Source organism: Amphibalanus amphitrite, unplaced genomic scaffold, assembly GCF_019059575.1.
Source record: "Amphibalanus amphitrite isolate SeventyFive unplaced genomic scaffold, NRLGWU_Aamphi_draft 000716F_arrow, whole genome shotgun sequence".
NCBI classification, from domain to species: domain Eukaryota; kingdom Metazoa; phylum Arthropoda; class Thecostraca; order Balanomorpha; family Balanidae; genus Amphibalanus; species Amphibalanus amphitrite.
In genome coordinates this window covers 85,217-101,288 of record NW_024882210.1, presented here as the reverse complement: position 1 = coordinate 101,288, position 16,072 = coordinate 85,217, and the positions used below count along the sequence as shown (strand labels likewise).

At 49.1% G+C, this 16,072-nt stretch overlaps 1 protein-coding gene across 1 annotated transcript; it reads right to left on the bottom strand.

Annotated features, from left to right (window-relative positions):
• Positions 1 to 9,499: 9,499 nt before the first annotated feature.
• Positions 9,500 to 12,996, bottom strand: LOC122365122. Its single transcript, XM_043336078.1, has 3 exons — positions 12,209 to 12,996; positions 11,020 to 11,202; positions 9,500 to 10,775 (listed from the first exon to the last, which is right to left on the bottom strand). The coding sequence occupies exons 1-3, from the start codon at positions 12,328 to 12,330 to the stop codon at positions 9,905 to 9,907; spliced, it is 1,176 nt and encodes a 391-aa protein (XP_043192013.1). The 5' UTR covers positions 12,331 to 12,996; the 3' UTR covers positions 9,500 to 9,904.
• Positions 12,997 to 16,072: the final 3,076 nt, after the last annotated feature.

The window sequence follows — 16,072 nt, the reverse complement described above, 5'->3', positions numbered from 1 at the left end:
TTATTTATGACCTAGCTGCTCATGCCTATGCAGATATATTCTATTGCATCGTCCCCAAATGTGCTGTATCCATTATAGTCGTCCCCCCCCCCCCCCGGAGACGTGTCCAGGGGGTCATAGGGTCCGTCTGCCATGTAGCGGCTCGGATCATTGCTAGTCCCGCGGGCCGCCCGAGAGATAACTCGGGTCCCTGTGTGCGCTGGGTCCGTTCAGCCATCAGCCGTCCTGCCGACACGTGCTCGGGAACTCCTGGAGTTCGGGAGTTGGCACCGGTGACCGCCTACCGGAACACCTCGGGAGAGAGAGAGAGAGAGAGAGAGAGAGAGAGAGAGAGAGAGAGAGAGAGAGAGAGAGAGAGAGAGAGAGAGAGAGAGAGAGAGAGAGAGAGAGAGGTGATAGTGTCCACCTCGGGAGAGAGTACCGGAGGAGTTGATAAGGTCATCCAGCGCCGGCAGTCCCTCAGGTCAGCCGCCAGTGGAGATCCTGACGCGCGCCGTAATGCAGACCCAAATAGTTTGGGGACGACTGGGACGTGTGTTTTCCAGCGTTGTTTATATTTAATATTGTGTGAGTTGGTCAAGGTGACCATGGATCGCAATTGGATCCGGGGACTCGTGTCAAGAGAGTTCGTCAAGCGGTGTCTGTTCTCAGTGCATCGCGGTGTGTGCACTGTGCTATGTGTTTCTTGATGACGTTTGTAAGGTAGGATAATAGCATTAGTGAGCAACTGGAAATAGATATTTATAGTCGAATAAAAGCATTGTACTCATGTCATATTAAATACAAAAATGATTTGTTCTTATTCGAAATGATACGACGCCGAATGGCTTTAGAAAATGCCAGGGCGTATTATAAGGGATTTTCACTGGGTCGGCAATCACAATTAGGGGCGGCATTTTGCACTCATAGGGGCGGCACTTGGCATCTGAGGGGGGCGGCATACCTACTGATATTTAATGACCAAAAAAGACATGTTCGACGGTTCTTTTATAAATATTTCTAAGTAATGATTTCAGATTCAACCTAAGCTCAGCAGTATTACGTTTATTTTTCCGGGATATAGTATTTCTCTCATCATAATGCGATAAATGAACTATAATTTGACTACAAAAAAAAAATTAACTGAGGTCAAGTTCATGACCTCACCAGAAACAAAACATGTTGCATACCAGTCGATCCGTATCGTCAGCTTAAAATATTCACGGTGTTTTATGGCTCTATCTAGAACAGTGGTCAGCAGGTCGCACGAGTGGTGCCCACTTTATGGGCGCTGGACGGGGCCATTACCCCCACTTGCCATACCCAATTGCTTACACGGCAAGGGTCGCTGATATTCGGCCATATCCTTTGACGCCTCTATTTTTCTGCATAGGTATGAATAAAATGCAACACAATTAACTCTCTTTTTTATGGAGAGGGAGAGCGGGTGGAGTAATGATGAACTCGTACATTTTTTATTTGTTAGTTACTCGCGTAATGAACAGCGTATTGCAACGATACGTTCATCCCTCCCCCCCCCCCAAGTTAATGAATGTTATACCTAACTACTCAAACATTTTCGTGACCCCAGTGACATTGTCATTGAGTTTTTGAAATTTGAATGACTTTCACTCGGTAACTTTCTCTCCGGCTCGGCCGGCGGACAAAACGCAAGCGAAGACAATGCGGGGAGTCCGGTGCGCTACCAACTGAGCTACGGAACAGGCAAATGCTCACCATAGATATACCGACTGAACGATCCCTTTATAACTTCAGCGATTGATAAGACAAACAGTGTGTAACTGTATATATAAAATGGAAGTCTCGAAATTGCGATGTCTTTGACCTGACCAAAGGTATAAGGACAATTTTGCGACCCTTTCATTAGGTATAATGAAATGGGAGGAAATAAGGGCATGTGCCTCTTTTTATAGGTAGACAAATGTCAAAGTTAACGAATTTAAACATCACATAAGAAAACAATTAAAAATGACACACTTAATCGGAAAATTGCCACCCACGACCCCTCGTTATGTCCTTGAGGTAATGTCAGGTCATGGAAGGCCTCCAGCAGTTTTTTCAATAACTTCTGATAGAGACATGCGATATGCCTGAGCGATGAAAACACCTTAGATGATTTCAGTTTGGCGATACAAATCGACTGATATGCAACATGACCTTTACCAGTCAGGTAATGCCCTGGACCTGAGCGCTAATTTCCCAAATGACATTTGAATGTCAAATAATAGTTCATTCGACGCATCTCGACGAGAGGAGCACAGTACTAAAAAAAAAAACAATGTCATAACTTTCATGAGTCAATAATTATTACAGTAGAAAGGTTCCTCATTAAAACAGCTCAGTAGAGGGGCGGAGGGGGTCCACTGTCCCCTCGAACCCTCCCCGGCCCGGCACGGGTTAAACAAGTTGTGCTCTGGAGGTTAAAGGGACCCTCCCACCTTAACATTAGATTTGAGTTGAGATAGCCAAAATGGGGTCCCTGGCTCACAATTACCGGTTTCGGCACTCACAACATCGAGAAATGCCTTAAATCGGAAATATTGAATTTCAAAATTGCAGCATTTTGATTCAGAGGGGCTAATGCTTAGGAATACCCCTCTGAATGTGTGACGTCAGCGCAGATATCTAACGATTTTTAAATGTTTGACTAAAACGTTTTGTAGCACGCGGTGGCATATGCTATTTGCGCGCAACATCTGCCGCAAACGCCGCACTTCTAAAATAAAGTCGCTAGAAGCAGCGGAGATCCCAAAAAAGTAAACAAAAGTAAAAGTCTAATATCTTGAAAACCGGTGAATATTTTTCGGTGAAATTTAGTAGATATTCGTTTTCACTCTTTCTGAACCGAGCGACATCACTTTCATGCCAATTCATAAACTTTTTTGAAGGTGGGAGCCGGGAGGGTCCCTTTAAGCCGTTGATGTTAGGTCAAGTCTGATGACTTTATAGGAAGTAGGAACGTTGAAGAGCTATCGAATGCGCTTTTTCGCGGTGCTGTAGTTCTATTCTTCCCCGAGTTATGCGCCAGTTTGTCAATAAATGTTGAAACAGACAACATTTCACCCACATTTCACCTTTGATGACCTCTGGTTACCTGATATTTGACATTTGACTTGACCTAACCAAAGTACGGTTAACCAACTAACCCAAGTAGTTTTTGACACTCTTTCGAATGCCGCTTACCGCGTGTCGCTAAGTGGCCCAGTAGCCAAGTTATAGGGGTCGGGAGGGGGGTTCAAACAGCCTCAGCCCGGCGTCGGTTAACCCTCGCCCGCACATACCATTTTCCCATCATAGAACGCACATGGGGGGGTGGTTGCCACCCCCCCCCCCCCCTCGCCATTTCGTTCCTGTTGGAGCTAGAGTTTAGCGGTAAGACCAAAAAGATTCTTTGGGAAGAGACGAATCCAATGATACCCAGTTTTACCTTCTCAGGTCAGTCATTGACCTTCCAGGTCAGGTCAAACTAAAAAATGTTGCTGTTTTGGGTCACCGCTGGATATCAAGTGCGCTGCTTATCATATACCGATGACGATGCTGTTTTCTGGTGCCAAGCCAGCTAGAACCTCTTTGTCACACTACTCGACCAGATTTTTGCTGCTGAGGTCATTTCAGGTCAAGTTAGGTCAAGGTCAATTATATGTGTTTGTATGTCTGTGTGTGTCTGTGTGTATACTGATGTGTGCACCGATTGTTTTTGTGTCCATATTACATGAAATCATGATCTGAGAAGCTTTTACCAAAAATGCTGTCAAAAAAAAAATCACAAAAAGTAAATTCAGCTTGCCTAAAACGCAATTATCTTAGATGACCTAGGTTGACCTTGACCCTGACCTTGACACATGTACCTCGTCGAACAACATGTTCCATGATAGGTGGGAGGTAAGACTGGCAAAAAAGACCGAAATCAAGGTGTCAAAAGCTCACAAGGCCCATGGCAAACGCAAGATGTTGAGAATTGGCCATTTGGGTTATGACATGACCTGAAAAACAAGGTCATATCTCCGAAACCAAAAATCACAGAAACTTGAAATTTTTAGTGGACATCAAGAAAGGATAGAGGAGCAGCTATACGAAAAATCGGCCTTCTAGCTCTAAAAATGTTGAGTGCAGAGCAGAATGACTACCTGGGGGGGGGGGGGGGACTGCAACCACCACCCCCATGTGCGGGCGAGGGTTAAGGGAAGGCACTATCATTTTGGGGGCGCAGCAGATATGCTAAGGGACGACAACATCATTTCGAGACGCGTCACCAATTTTTTTTAGGGCACTTTAACCACTTTGAGGGGCACCACCGACACTGTGAGGAGCGCAATTATCTCGTTGAGCGTTGAGGGGTGGCACCATTACATTGAAGGGCGCCATGTGAGCAGTGATGTGGGGCAAAATGACAATGAGGAGCGCCTCCGATACTTAAAGAAGAGATGCCACCATTACTCGGGGGGGGGGGGCAACATCACTTTTATTTTGAGGACGCCACCCACATTGTAAGGGGCGGCACTGTAACTTTAAGGACCGCCGCGGATACTTTAACCCGCGCGGGGCTGGGGGGGGTAAATTTTACCCCCCCTCGCGAATTTTTGCGATATCTCAAAAACGGCGGCGCGCAGCGCCGCCAAATTTTCAGTACCTTTTCTTACATCAATTTGACACGTTCCCTGAAAATTTGAGCGAAATCCGTCGGAAAATTTTTGAGAAATTGACGTTTTAGTGACGTCATGTTCGCCATTTTCGCCTCAAAAACGGCAAAAGTTCAAACGCCGCTAACATCTTCATTTTTAAAGGAATCAAGACGTAACAAAAAAGGTTATGCGTAATTTTACTTTGTCTATCAAATGGCTATCTCGGTTTTTTGAAAATTTTGGATTTTGGCCTAAATTTTTTCAAAAAATTGACTTTTTTGGGAAAATCGTTATAAAATCCAAAATTTTGAGTCTATCGAAAAAACCGGAATATATGTCACAGACGTGGTATATGTGCACCTACATACCAAATTTTAGAAGAATCGGTTCAAAAATGTGGGAGTTATTCAAAATTTCATGACGTCACGACACACAAATTTTTTGAAAAATGACTTTTTTGGAACTTCTGGACCTCGTACGGAAACAAAAATAGCACCATTCGATTCGCCGTGAAAAACTGCATCAGATAGACACCTTTTTAGGCCTTAACAACCAACTTCAAAATTTGACCTCACTTGACCTGACGTTGACCTGACCTCGACCTGAAATTCATCCAGAGGTGGTCCATATCACTTATTGAGTGTGCCTATTGAATTCTATGAGTAAAATGACCCATAAAACATGTGTCGCACATGCCCTTTTCTATATTTTGTTTTTTGGTGACCTGACCTGACCTGACCTGACCTTGACCTTGACCTCTGAATGATGTTGTATGCAACTAATATTGTCTTGGTAGCCTAAGAACACATTTTGGGCGATCAGTCTCAGTCCATGACTCCATTCTTCGGCAACTACTGTGCAAGGCCGATACTGTAGAAACTTGCAATTTGTACCCTTGACCTGACCTTGACCTTGACCTCAAACTTTAAATTAAGTACATGTTTTTAGTAGTTCGTGATGAGAGCTTTCGATTGGCGTTTGAATTTTCCAAATCGGACCATTAGTTCGGGAGATAACAGGGGGGGTAAAATTTACCCCCCCCCCCCCCAGCCCCGCGCGTTCGGCTGGAGACCCCAGCCCCGCGCGGGTTAAGGGGCGGCTCCATCATATGGAGGGGCGCTACAGATCGTTAATGGACGGCAATAGGTATGATAGTTATTTAGGGACTCCGATACTTCGAAGGGCGCCACCGTTTGTTTGAGGGTTACATCATCACTTTAAGGGGCACCACCGATATTGTTCGGGGCGCCACCGACATTATAAGGGGCGCCACCGACACTGCCAGGAGCACTTTGACCGGCGTTACTATCACATTTAAGGGCGCCGTGAGCACATTGGGGGCGGCACCATGACGTGGAGGGGCGTTACGGAAGGTTTGAGGGGCGGCAACATGACATTGAGGAGCGCCTCCGACACTTCGAGGGACACCAGCATTTCTTTGAGAGGCGGCACCTTGACTTTTGAGGAGACACCACCGACACTGTAAGGGGCGGCACCATCACTTTGAGGGGCGCCACGGATGGTTTGAGAAGCGGCACCATTATGTATATGGAGGGGCGCTACAGAAAGTTAGAGGGCCGCAACATTGTATTGATGAGTTCCTCCAAAACTTTGAAGGGCGCCACAGACACTGTAAAGGGCGGCACCAGCACTTTTAGGGGCGGCAGCATCATTTTGAGGGGCGCCAACGACTCGTTGACAGGAGACACCATCACATTTAGGGGCGCCACTGGCACTTTGAGGGAGGCACCATCACATTGAGGGGCGCCACCGATACTGAAAGTGGCGGCATCATCTTCTTGAGGGGCGGCATCATCTGCTTGAGGGGCAGCTCCATCACAATGAGGGGCTATGTGGATACCTAGAGGGGCGGCACCATTATATTGGTGGGTTCCTCTGACACTTCGAAGAGCGTCACTGACACTATAAAGGGGCGGCACTAACACTTTTAGGGGCGGCAGCATCATTTTGAGGGGCGCCACCGACTCGTTGGCGGGCAGCACCATCACATTCAGGGGCGGCATCATCTTCTTGAGGGACGGCATCATCTTCTTGAGGGGCGGCATCATCTTCTTGAGGGGCGGCATCATCTTCTTGAGGGGCGGCATCATCTGCTTGAGGGGCGGCGCCAACACTTTAAGGGGCGGCAGCATCATTTTGAGGGGCGCCACCGACTCGTTGGCGGGCAGCACCATCACATTCAGGGGCGCCAACGGCACTTTGAGGGCGGCACCATCACATTGAGGGGCGCCACCGATACTGAAAGGGGCCGCATCATCTTCTTGAGGGGCGGTATCATCACATTGAGGGGCTCCACAGATGCTTAGAAGGGCGGCACCATTACATTGAGTGGGGCTACTAACATATTTAGGGGCGGCACTGTCACATTGAGTTGCGGGATCATCACTTTCTATAGACGGCTGCTTCACTTTAAGAGGCGGCATTATCATTTCGGAGGGCAGCAGCCTCACTATGAATGACAGCACCTAGCCTGCATGCCTAGAGGGGGCGGCAACTGGGTCGGCAAACGGCTGTCACTGGGTCGGCATTCTCCGTGACTGGGTCGGCAATTGCCGACCCAGTTAACATGTTAAAATACGCCCTGGAAAATGCTCCAAAGCTGCGTAACTTTTTTAGGGTGTAGGTAGCATCAGGACGTTTGTACCTGACGTTTGTATCACGATGGTTAAACATACGTTTATTGGAGCGAAAAGAAAATGTGATATGTACGGTAGGTAAGTGACGAATGCGATTACCGTTTTACGCTGCCTAGCGGTTATTGCCTATATTTTGTTTCCGTTTGTTGTTATTTGCTCTTCACCTACTGGCTGTGACCAAAACACTTTTGAGCGTGACAATGTCTGCGAGAGAAGCGAAAAGCGTCCGGAAGAAGCTAAAGGCTAGTTTAGATACCTTCTTTGTTGCTTTTTGTTAGTTTTGATTGGGTCGTTAGCAGCGCTAGTTGAGTGGACCGTGGGGTTAGGTATGTGTGTTGTTTGCACTGGTAGCGTGGGCTGTACTGCGTACACTGTCCGGTGCTGCCGGTATTACTGGTCCTGACTTGACTGCCGTGGCTAGCGCTGAAGCAATAGCTTGATGTGCGGCGAGCGAGCGGAGCCCGAGCAACCACGGGGTGGGCTCTGGTCGCGTCCCGAGTCCCCGACTGAAACGATTCGATCATAGTCAACGGTCTGCAGAACTGGCAACTTGAAGTTCCTGTTCTTGCCGCTAGATAGCGCTAGGTGTAAGCGCCTGATATGCTGTACCGCATGACACGTAGTTATTGTATGCTCTCGCTAGATAGCACCACGTGTAGCTAAGCGAAGGTTGGGTCATGCCTGGTAGGGGAGTGTAGTGAAAAATGAGTTATATGATAATCACAGTGCTCTCTTCATCGGGCGAGCCATCCTGCTCGCCCGAGAGAAGACCTTAGGTGCTGCCTGAACTCGGCGGCTGCCAGATCTCTACTTCAACACGGATGACAGCGAGTGACAACGTGACGCTCCCGGCTGGCTACGGGCTACGGCCACCGCTGCTGCCTGCCTGTTGATTGGACCGTGTGGCCAGAGCCGTGCACTTACTTCCTCAGCCCTCCATCTCTGAGAACCGGGAGCGCTGCGAGGACGGTCAACCCGAGCCAGAGTCCAGCGGCAGCTTCTGACAAATGCGTGGTAGATAGGGCTGCTGTGTGCCGCAGGGCACTTCGGCAGCCGCGGTGGTGCCATTCTGAGTCTCTTTGGGTGCAATGTAGCCTGTAGGTATGTGCTTCGTTCATTGTTACTGTGATGCTATTGGTGCAAGATTGTGAAATATCGTGACGGTGTGTCATTGGCATTCAATCCACTATGTGATGCGTCACTAATCACTCCAGTTGTTGCTGTGTCGTTATTGGTTCGGTCATGAGGTGTTTCTCATTCACTTTATTGTCACTGTGCTGCTGTAGGTGCGGCAGTCTGTTTTCTGCTGTGTTGTCTGTTGACGTACTTAGGTGCAGTGTGTGAGATGTCGCCTGCTATGTTTCTGTGTCGTGCCTCTATTCTATGTGTACGATACCATGTCTGTCCATGTCGATCCTTTCTGAAGCAGGATTTGTAAGATGGGTAGCCTGTCACAGAGGCGACCTGTGATTTAGCTAGTGTAAAAACAGTTGATATTCGACATATTCGTGCTTTTCGTACAGTTGTAGACGTTCCTAATCGAAACTTAAAGCCTGCCGTCCGTCGCGATCTAGCTTCAGCAGTGCCTACCTGTCGCCTTATTTATACCCCTTCAGTGCGCTTCTCCATTGACTGCTTGGGTGGAGTTCAAATAATATTAGATTGTTCAAATGAAAAGAAATGTTATATGTTCACAATAAACTATTAAAAATACTCCGCGCCTTTCACAATGACTTTCAATGTGAAAGGCGCATATTTTTTTTTTAGATTTCTAAAAATAAAAATGTGACCCATTCGCCGGGCGGGTTTTTGTTAGCAGCTCGTCACGACGAGCTCCGAATTCGGTATTGGCAACGATGACTGAGTGGGAATCTGGCGCTCTACTGGCCCGGATCGTGATCTTGTGTAGATGACGATCGAACTCGACTGAATCCGCCCTGTCATCATGGTTTGCTATAGTTCAGAGGATTGTGGGGCTGCGGGGCATCATCGTCCCTAGATGCGGTGACTCGTGGTGACGCGTAATACGAATAAGTGACACGTTACACTACGTAAAACGTTTGATTGTAGTGAATGTGCAAATAATTAGATTGAAAAATATCTGTGGGGAACGAGTTACTTAGCGACAGTTCATCACGCTGGCGACAACATTTTACAATCACCAAATCGGTGCGATCCACGCTGTCCACGCATATAGGTTCCGTCGTGCTCCGGGCAGTGTATTAGAGATAGGTCGGTCTTAGCGGCAATGAAACTCTGTATCCAGAGTATAGTTTAGGAAGATGGCAAGTCGGGCTATTCGCCGCACACTGAGCATTCATACACGATGTCGCGAGGGAGACGAACACTTGCGACTCGGGCGGTGGGTTAGCGTTTTCTCCGGACTTCACTCAACTCTATCCCTGCATGTTTATTTTATTCGATGACATTGGTTTTCACCCGCTTATAACATGTCTCACTCGGCATCCCTGATCCAAGGCGGCGTAGTACCCCGATCAGCCGCTGTCGGCGCCACGGTCGCTCTGCTCGTTAGGTGGCGGTCGACGGGCAGAGCACCGAGGGCCGTCTGGCGCTCTCTCTGCTAGTTATGGTGAGAGCGGTGTGCCGGGGCGGCACCATCCACCCTCACGTGCCCGGCACTACCGCGCGTACCGACTTCTTTACACCATCGATGAGGTCGCAGCGCTCTTTGGAGCCACACGGGTAGTGAACGTTGGCGTCAAAGTGCGGCGCGGCGCGGCGCCGACGCACCAGCAGCACCTCATACAGCAGGCTGACGGGCCGGTCCACGCCGGGGAACCGGTACCTCTCCGGCACTATCTGGTTCGGCTCCGAATGGACTACATCGAACCCGAGCCGGCGCAGCTGGCGGAACACGGCGCGGACCTCGCGATAGAAGGCCGCCTCGCGCTCGGGCAGCAGCCGCATGTGCAGCTCCAGGCCGAGCTGCTCCACCCGGTCCAGCACGAACATGCGGTACATGCTCTTGAGGTCGACCAGCTGGTCGATGAGCATGTCCATCTCGCCGCCCTCGGCGTCCGCCTTGAGGTACTGGATGGTGCGCCGCCGGTGGCCCAACGAGGCCATCAGGTGGTCCAGCACCAGGATCGACCAGCCGTCGACGCTCGTGTGGTTGTTCCTTCCGATGCCGATCCGGTGGAAGGTGATGCCCGGCTCGAACCGGCCCTCCGCCTGGTCCTTCATGCTGGGGTCGAAGCTGTGCACCTCACAGCCGAGCGCGGCGGCCGCCCGGTCGAACGACCACTCGTTGTTGATGCCGATCGAGTAGACGAGGCAGCCGGGCTGTCCCAGTGTCAGCGGCCGGTCCAGACAGGCCATCTTGTCGCCGTCGTGGCCACCCTCCGGGTACTGTCGGCCGCCGAGGCGCGTCAGGTTGGCACAGTGTGCTGTCGGGTGCTCCAAGAAGTCGAACACCTCCCGAAGTGCAGCCAGCTCGTCCTCCAAGAATGACTTCTCGCTAGCACGACTGGCGTACCTGGGGAGGGGAGGGGGAGACGGGCGGAGGGGAGGTCAGTGGCGTGGCTCAACTGGGAGAGAATCGATGAACTTCCGGAGGGATTTTACCGTAAAACGGCAGATGGCAGAAAAAAAACAGCTCATCGGTGTTATGGACAAAGTGACGGAACTCAAGAATTTAATCCCCGAATCTCAATTAGGAACTACATGAGGCTCAGTAATTACCAAGAGCCTCGGACATTATCTTTTTATTAGCCACTTACCAAATATTACTCGACGGCTCCGTCTCAACCAAGTTGAACATTCTGACCACACGGGACAGTTGTTCTCTCTTATCATTGGATGCACCAGCCGGGAACTGCGAGCTTATATCCTGACTGACGGCGACGCCATCTACATTCAGTCTGAGAGAGAAGTCGTCCGGTGGCGCTGTCGTTCGGGTTAGCCTGTGAAAACGGGAGGCAGGGGTTAGAAAACGACCGAGTCATCCTGTGGACATGGGCGGTAGGAGTTGAGGAACGATCGGGCTAGCCCTTGGGCACGTTCGGCTCGAGAGGTTGAATAATCGAGTTAGCTTATAGAAACGGGAAGTGCAGGGGTCATCACCAAACTGTCGAATTAAGGTGTGGATGCGGGCCGCGGGCGGCAGGGATCAGCCAATGATCGAGCTAGCCTGAGAGCACGGGCGGTAGAGGTGAGCGAACGGCAGTTTGTGGAGGCAGGCGGTAGGGGCTACAAAACAATGGAGTCAGGCTGTGAACACTGGCGGTAAGGGGCAACAAACTACCGAATTAGCATGTAGGCACTGCCGGCAGGGGTTAGTCAACGACCGGGTTAATTTGTGGCCAGGCGATAGGAGTTTGCGAACGACCGAGTTTATTCTGTGAAAGCGGTTACCGATCGACCGAGTTGGTCTTTGGGCAGACGATAGGTGGCGGACAACCAGGCTATTCTGTAGAAACGGACGGCCAGGGGTCCAGGGCCGTCGAGCTAGCCACGAACGGTACTAGCTAGTGAACGATCGGATAGTGTGGACACTGGTGGCAAGTGTATGAGAACGATGGAGTTAGCGAATAGCTTTAGAGCACGGGACTAACAGTGAAGTTCAGCGGTGCTAAAAATATACATATCTCTCAGAACCGACCGTTTGAGTGACTCCGTCACTCAAACACCGTCCCACCGGAGCATTCCCGTTTCATCAAGAGGTGCTTCGTCACTGCAGTGTCGGCTGTCGACCCAGTCAAATGTCTACCCCCCCCCCCTTCCTTCTCAGCATACGGCTTTGAGATGGTTTCGATAGACCGAAAGAGCCAAACTCAACAAAGTAGACAATCTAGCTGGCAAATCAACATACATAGTCGGGTATGGTCGCCTTGACACATCCCGCATCCGGACTGCTCTACATGATGCCAATACCGATTGATTACACATCCACTCCCGTTATGTTCTAACCTTTTGAAGCGTGGCGAGCGGCTGATGGTCCACACGTTGATCAGCAGCACCGACACGGCGATAGCCAGAGCGAGCTGCCGCGGCCGGATAGTGGTCACCAGCCGACGCAGGATCGACGCCATGTCACCTGACCCCGCAGGTCACTGACAGCAGTACACTGTCACTGGCAGGTGACACCGCAGGTCACTGAGGCCGCTACACGGTCAGCGACAGTGGCTGTCCGTAGCAGGTGACCCCAAGCTGCGACAGCGCACGTAGTAAATCCACGTCCCACACAGCCACCGAAAACTATGCACTTTTATCGTCACTGGTTCACTGAAGTACGTGACCCCGCAGGTCACCGAGGGCGGTACACTGTCACTTACAGTGGCTCGCTGTCAGTACGGTCACTGATACCACAGCACTGTCAGTCACCTGTTCACTGACAGCGACACTGCAATTCACCGATTTCACCGATACTGGTGACCCGTACAGCGGATCACTGTCACTGATAACTCCTCATTCCAGCAGATACACCAAGCCCGGTACCTACTGGTACGCTGTTAACGATGCCGATCCATTGACACCAATTATTAAACACAGTCTCCACTTAGTCACTAAGTGACCCGTACGGTCACCGGCACTGCCACTGGAACACAGAGAACACAGAGCACTGACACTGACATCATCCTTGCTATCGCCACATTGCCACTGCGACCGCTGCGCTCTGCTCGACTTCGCCTTCGTGACTAGCACTTGGACGGGGCGTGAAGCCCTGAGCCTCTCCACTTCCTCCTACCACCTGCGCTGCTTCGCTGACCGTGTCGGTCACTGGCGCTCTGCAACAGCCGGGCGCGGCGCTTCTGCACACCGCCGCAGGCGCCTCCGACCGGACCGTTAGCCATTACCGGCCGGCTGACCTGCAATGGAACCGAGCCGCTAGCTAAGCGAACCGTGGGATGGCATGGATGACCGAGTTGGCTCCGACGGGCGGCGTTCGTCTGCACCGTGCGGCGACCACCGGCGCAGCGGTGTGCACGGTGCATGGTGTGAGTGGCGAATTCACTGTTTGAGCAGTGATCCAGTGACGGCTGTCTGGGCAGTGTGCACTCGGTGTGAACAGTAAACATTAAGCCACTGTGTGAGGCTGTGAGATCGGCGCTCACCGTGAACTCGGTGTGAACAGTGAGCGCTTAATCACCGTGTGAGCAGTGCGAGAGGCGCTGCCGCTCGCTGTGCAGTGTGCAGTGTGCACCGCTGCGCACAATGCGGTGAACTGCGCCGGCGGCCGGTGCTGTAGGCGTCACTGGAGAGTGGAGTATAATACCGTCGGCAGCGACCGGCGGCCGTCAGAGCGTGAGCGAAGAGTGTCTTTACTACCTAAATGGCTTATGTAACGCCGCGAATACCCAGTGGCTGGATTACTGATGCCACCGTCAATTTACCTACGCATTTTGGTTACAGCGGTTAGCGTGAATAATAACGTGCTGGGAAATTGAGATGATTTGATTCACTCAGACCGTTATTCTAACCATGACACGATTTTCGATGCAGTCTATGTCACTTGCAAAACACGGGCGATGGATTCATCGTTTAGGTACCGTAAAGTGGGGCTATTTGAGACAGTGGGGCTATTTGAGACAGTAAGGTAGTGGTTTATTAAAACCGCTGTAAAATGAAAACCGTTTGATATTTTTCGTCATTTTTGCTTAGGCTGATGTGGAATTGGACAGTGAATGACCTGAATAGCATTTTTGAAAATTTCGAAAAGTTTTGAAAGAAATTTAGCATAGAATACGAAATACAGAAAAACGCACAATTTAAGTTGCTCGAAAAGGACCCCTACCTGCAGCTTAACATGGTTGAAGTTTTGACAGCTTCGCTACTGGATCTATCGTTACTAGCGTTTTACTTATAGGCTAAGCACATTTTTCATGAAAATATTATACATTGTTAACGTTACTGCCGATTGCGTAACCCATTGTCTCAGAATCCCGATGATGCCCACCTGGTCAAACCTCAACCGATATGCCTAATAACTACTGATAATGGTGATGCCATTGCACCCGAGAAGACTTATCACCATCGACTTGAAGTGCATCGAACGTTCGACATGAGCAACACCGCTGAATCGGTCGTGGCCATAAACGTGCAGTGGGTTCATGTTGGGTACTTTTAGCAGCAAGCAATATTTACATGTTCGTAGTATAACATAATGACCCTTTAGCTGGTGACCAAACTAGTTATTCTGATGAATATGTGCTTAAAATGTGCTTCATCAGTCACTGACTTAGTGACAATCAACACATGTCTGCCTTGGTTGACCAGAAACACCATTGAAGATTACTTAACACAAGAACGTCCTGTTAGGTGAGCCTATGCAAGTACACTTGATGTGGTAGGGTAACCGGCCAATTGATACAGCGTGCAGTGATCGAGGAAAATCGGCATAAAATCAAAACCGCTTAACATTTTTCTGTTATTTCTTCGCACGAAGATGTGCAATTGAACAAGGAATCATGCAGACCATTCACTGAAATGTTTTGGGAAAGATTTTAGCTCGTTTGATTCATTACAGTGTGCTTCATTAGGTAGCGAGCCTGTCTCAAATAGCCCCACCGACTTTCAGTATATCTGTTTTCACGCCACCAGGGTTATATACGAAAACTTTCTTTCAAAATTTTACTGTCGTTGACTTTGAAATGGTCCTCAATGATCATCCTGTCATTTTGAAAGTTTAGTGTCACATCATATTATGATAGCCTTAGCATAAAGTGATGCAATTTTATAACCTACCGAAATGAAGCATCCTACGAAAAAGGAAAAGATCGAATACAAAGGAAATATTACTGTCTTTGCAAAAATAATTTTTGCCAGAATGATCAAAATTTAACTTCCAATCGCATGGCGTTTAAAAAATTATCTCTAGCGTGACCAATTTTCTTCAATTTCTTCGTAACTAAAACTGTCTCAAATAGCCCCACCCTATGGGGCTATTTGAGACAGGCTTTAACTAACAAAATATCCTTAATTACTATCACTAGCTGAAGCAAAATGCACCTATATGAAAGAGCTCACAGGGAACTACATTTTTGCAATTTACATGCTATAAGAAATATGAACCGCCTTAAAGGGAGAGGCCAAAAACTGTAAAACCCGTTTCAAATAGCCCCACTTTACGGTACTTGTCGGTTAATAAAGCGAATACTTGTCAAGCTAAGGTTTTCTGTCGTTGCAATAAAAACCTGCATAAAGTGAACATTGACAGTGCACTTACACGTGTCTTATTCTCATGCGCATTACGATGAGCGGTTAGTGGGTAGGCATTATTTAAGTATTTACCTTAAGTAAAGGTCATTAGATACCCTTTCGAGTAATAAGACCCTTTACTCAAGAGGCGCCTCCTCCTCTTCTGATGAAGACGAGTTGGCTGCCATGCTTGTTGTCGCCATAAAATGACGACCACTGTTGTTAGTGACAGTAGCTACTGTTGTTAATACGATGAGTAGCCACTCTTGAGCATTAGTAGGAGAAGTTGTAGTTAAACTTGTCGGGGTGGTCCTTCCATTCTTTCCCAAGTCTGAACTTAAAGACATCGACATTTGGTGCTTCAATAGTGTTCCTAGACAGCTTGTTCCACGCCCGAGTCACTCGTGCCGCGAAGAAGGCTTTCCTAGGTCCCAACTGATGCTGAACCTGCAGCTTTTGACCATGACTTCGGGTGGTACGGCTAAGAGAGTTCTTGAACATGCTGTTGCGACAACACGAGCACTCTCTTTGGTAGTTCACCGTGTCGAAGCCTTTTAAGATTTTGAATGTCTCGATAATATCTGATCTTTGCCTTCGGAATTCAAGGGTAGGCAAATTGAGGCTTCTGAGACGATC

Bases quoted from the DNA above. Each gene is read 5' to 3' on its own strand.
- LOC122365122 (XM_043336078.1), bottom strand. From the start codon at position 12,330: ATGGCGTCGATCCTGCGTCGGCTGGTGACCACTATCCGGCCGCGGCAG. The intron at 11,203-12,208 runs GTTAGAACATAA...CCGTTTTCACAG, and splicing joins CGCTCGCCACGCTTCAAAAG to GCTAACCCGAACGACAGCGC. The intron at 10,776-11,019 runs GTAAGTGGCTAA...TCCCCTCCCCAG, and splicing joins GAGCCGTCGAGTAATATTTG to GTACGCCAGTCGTGCTAGCG.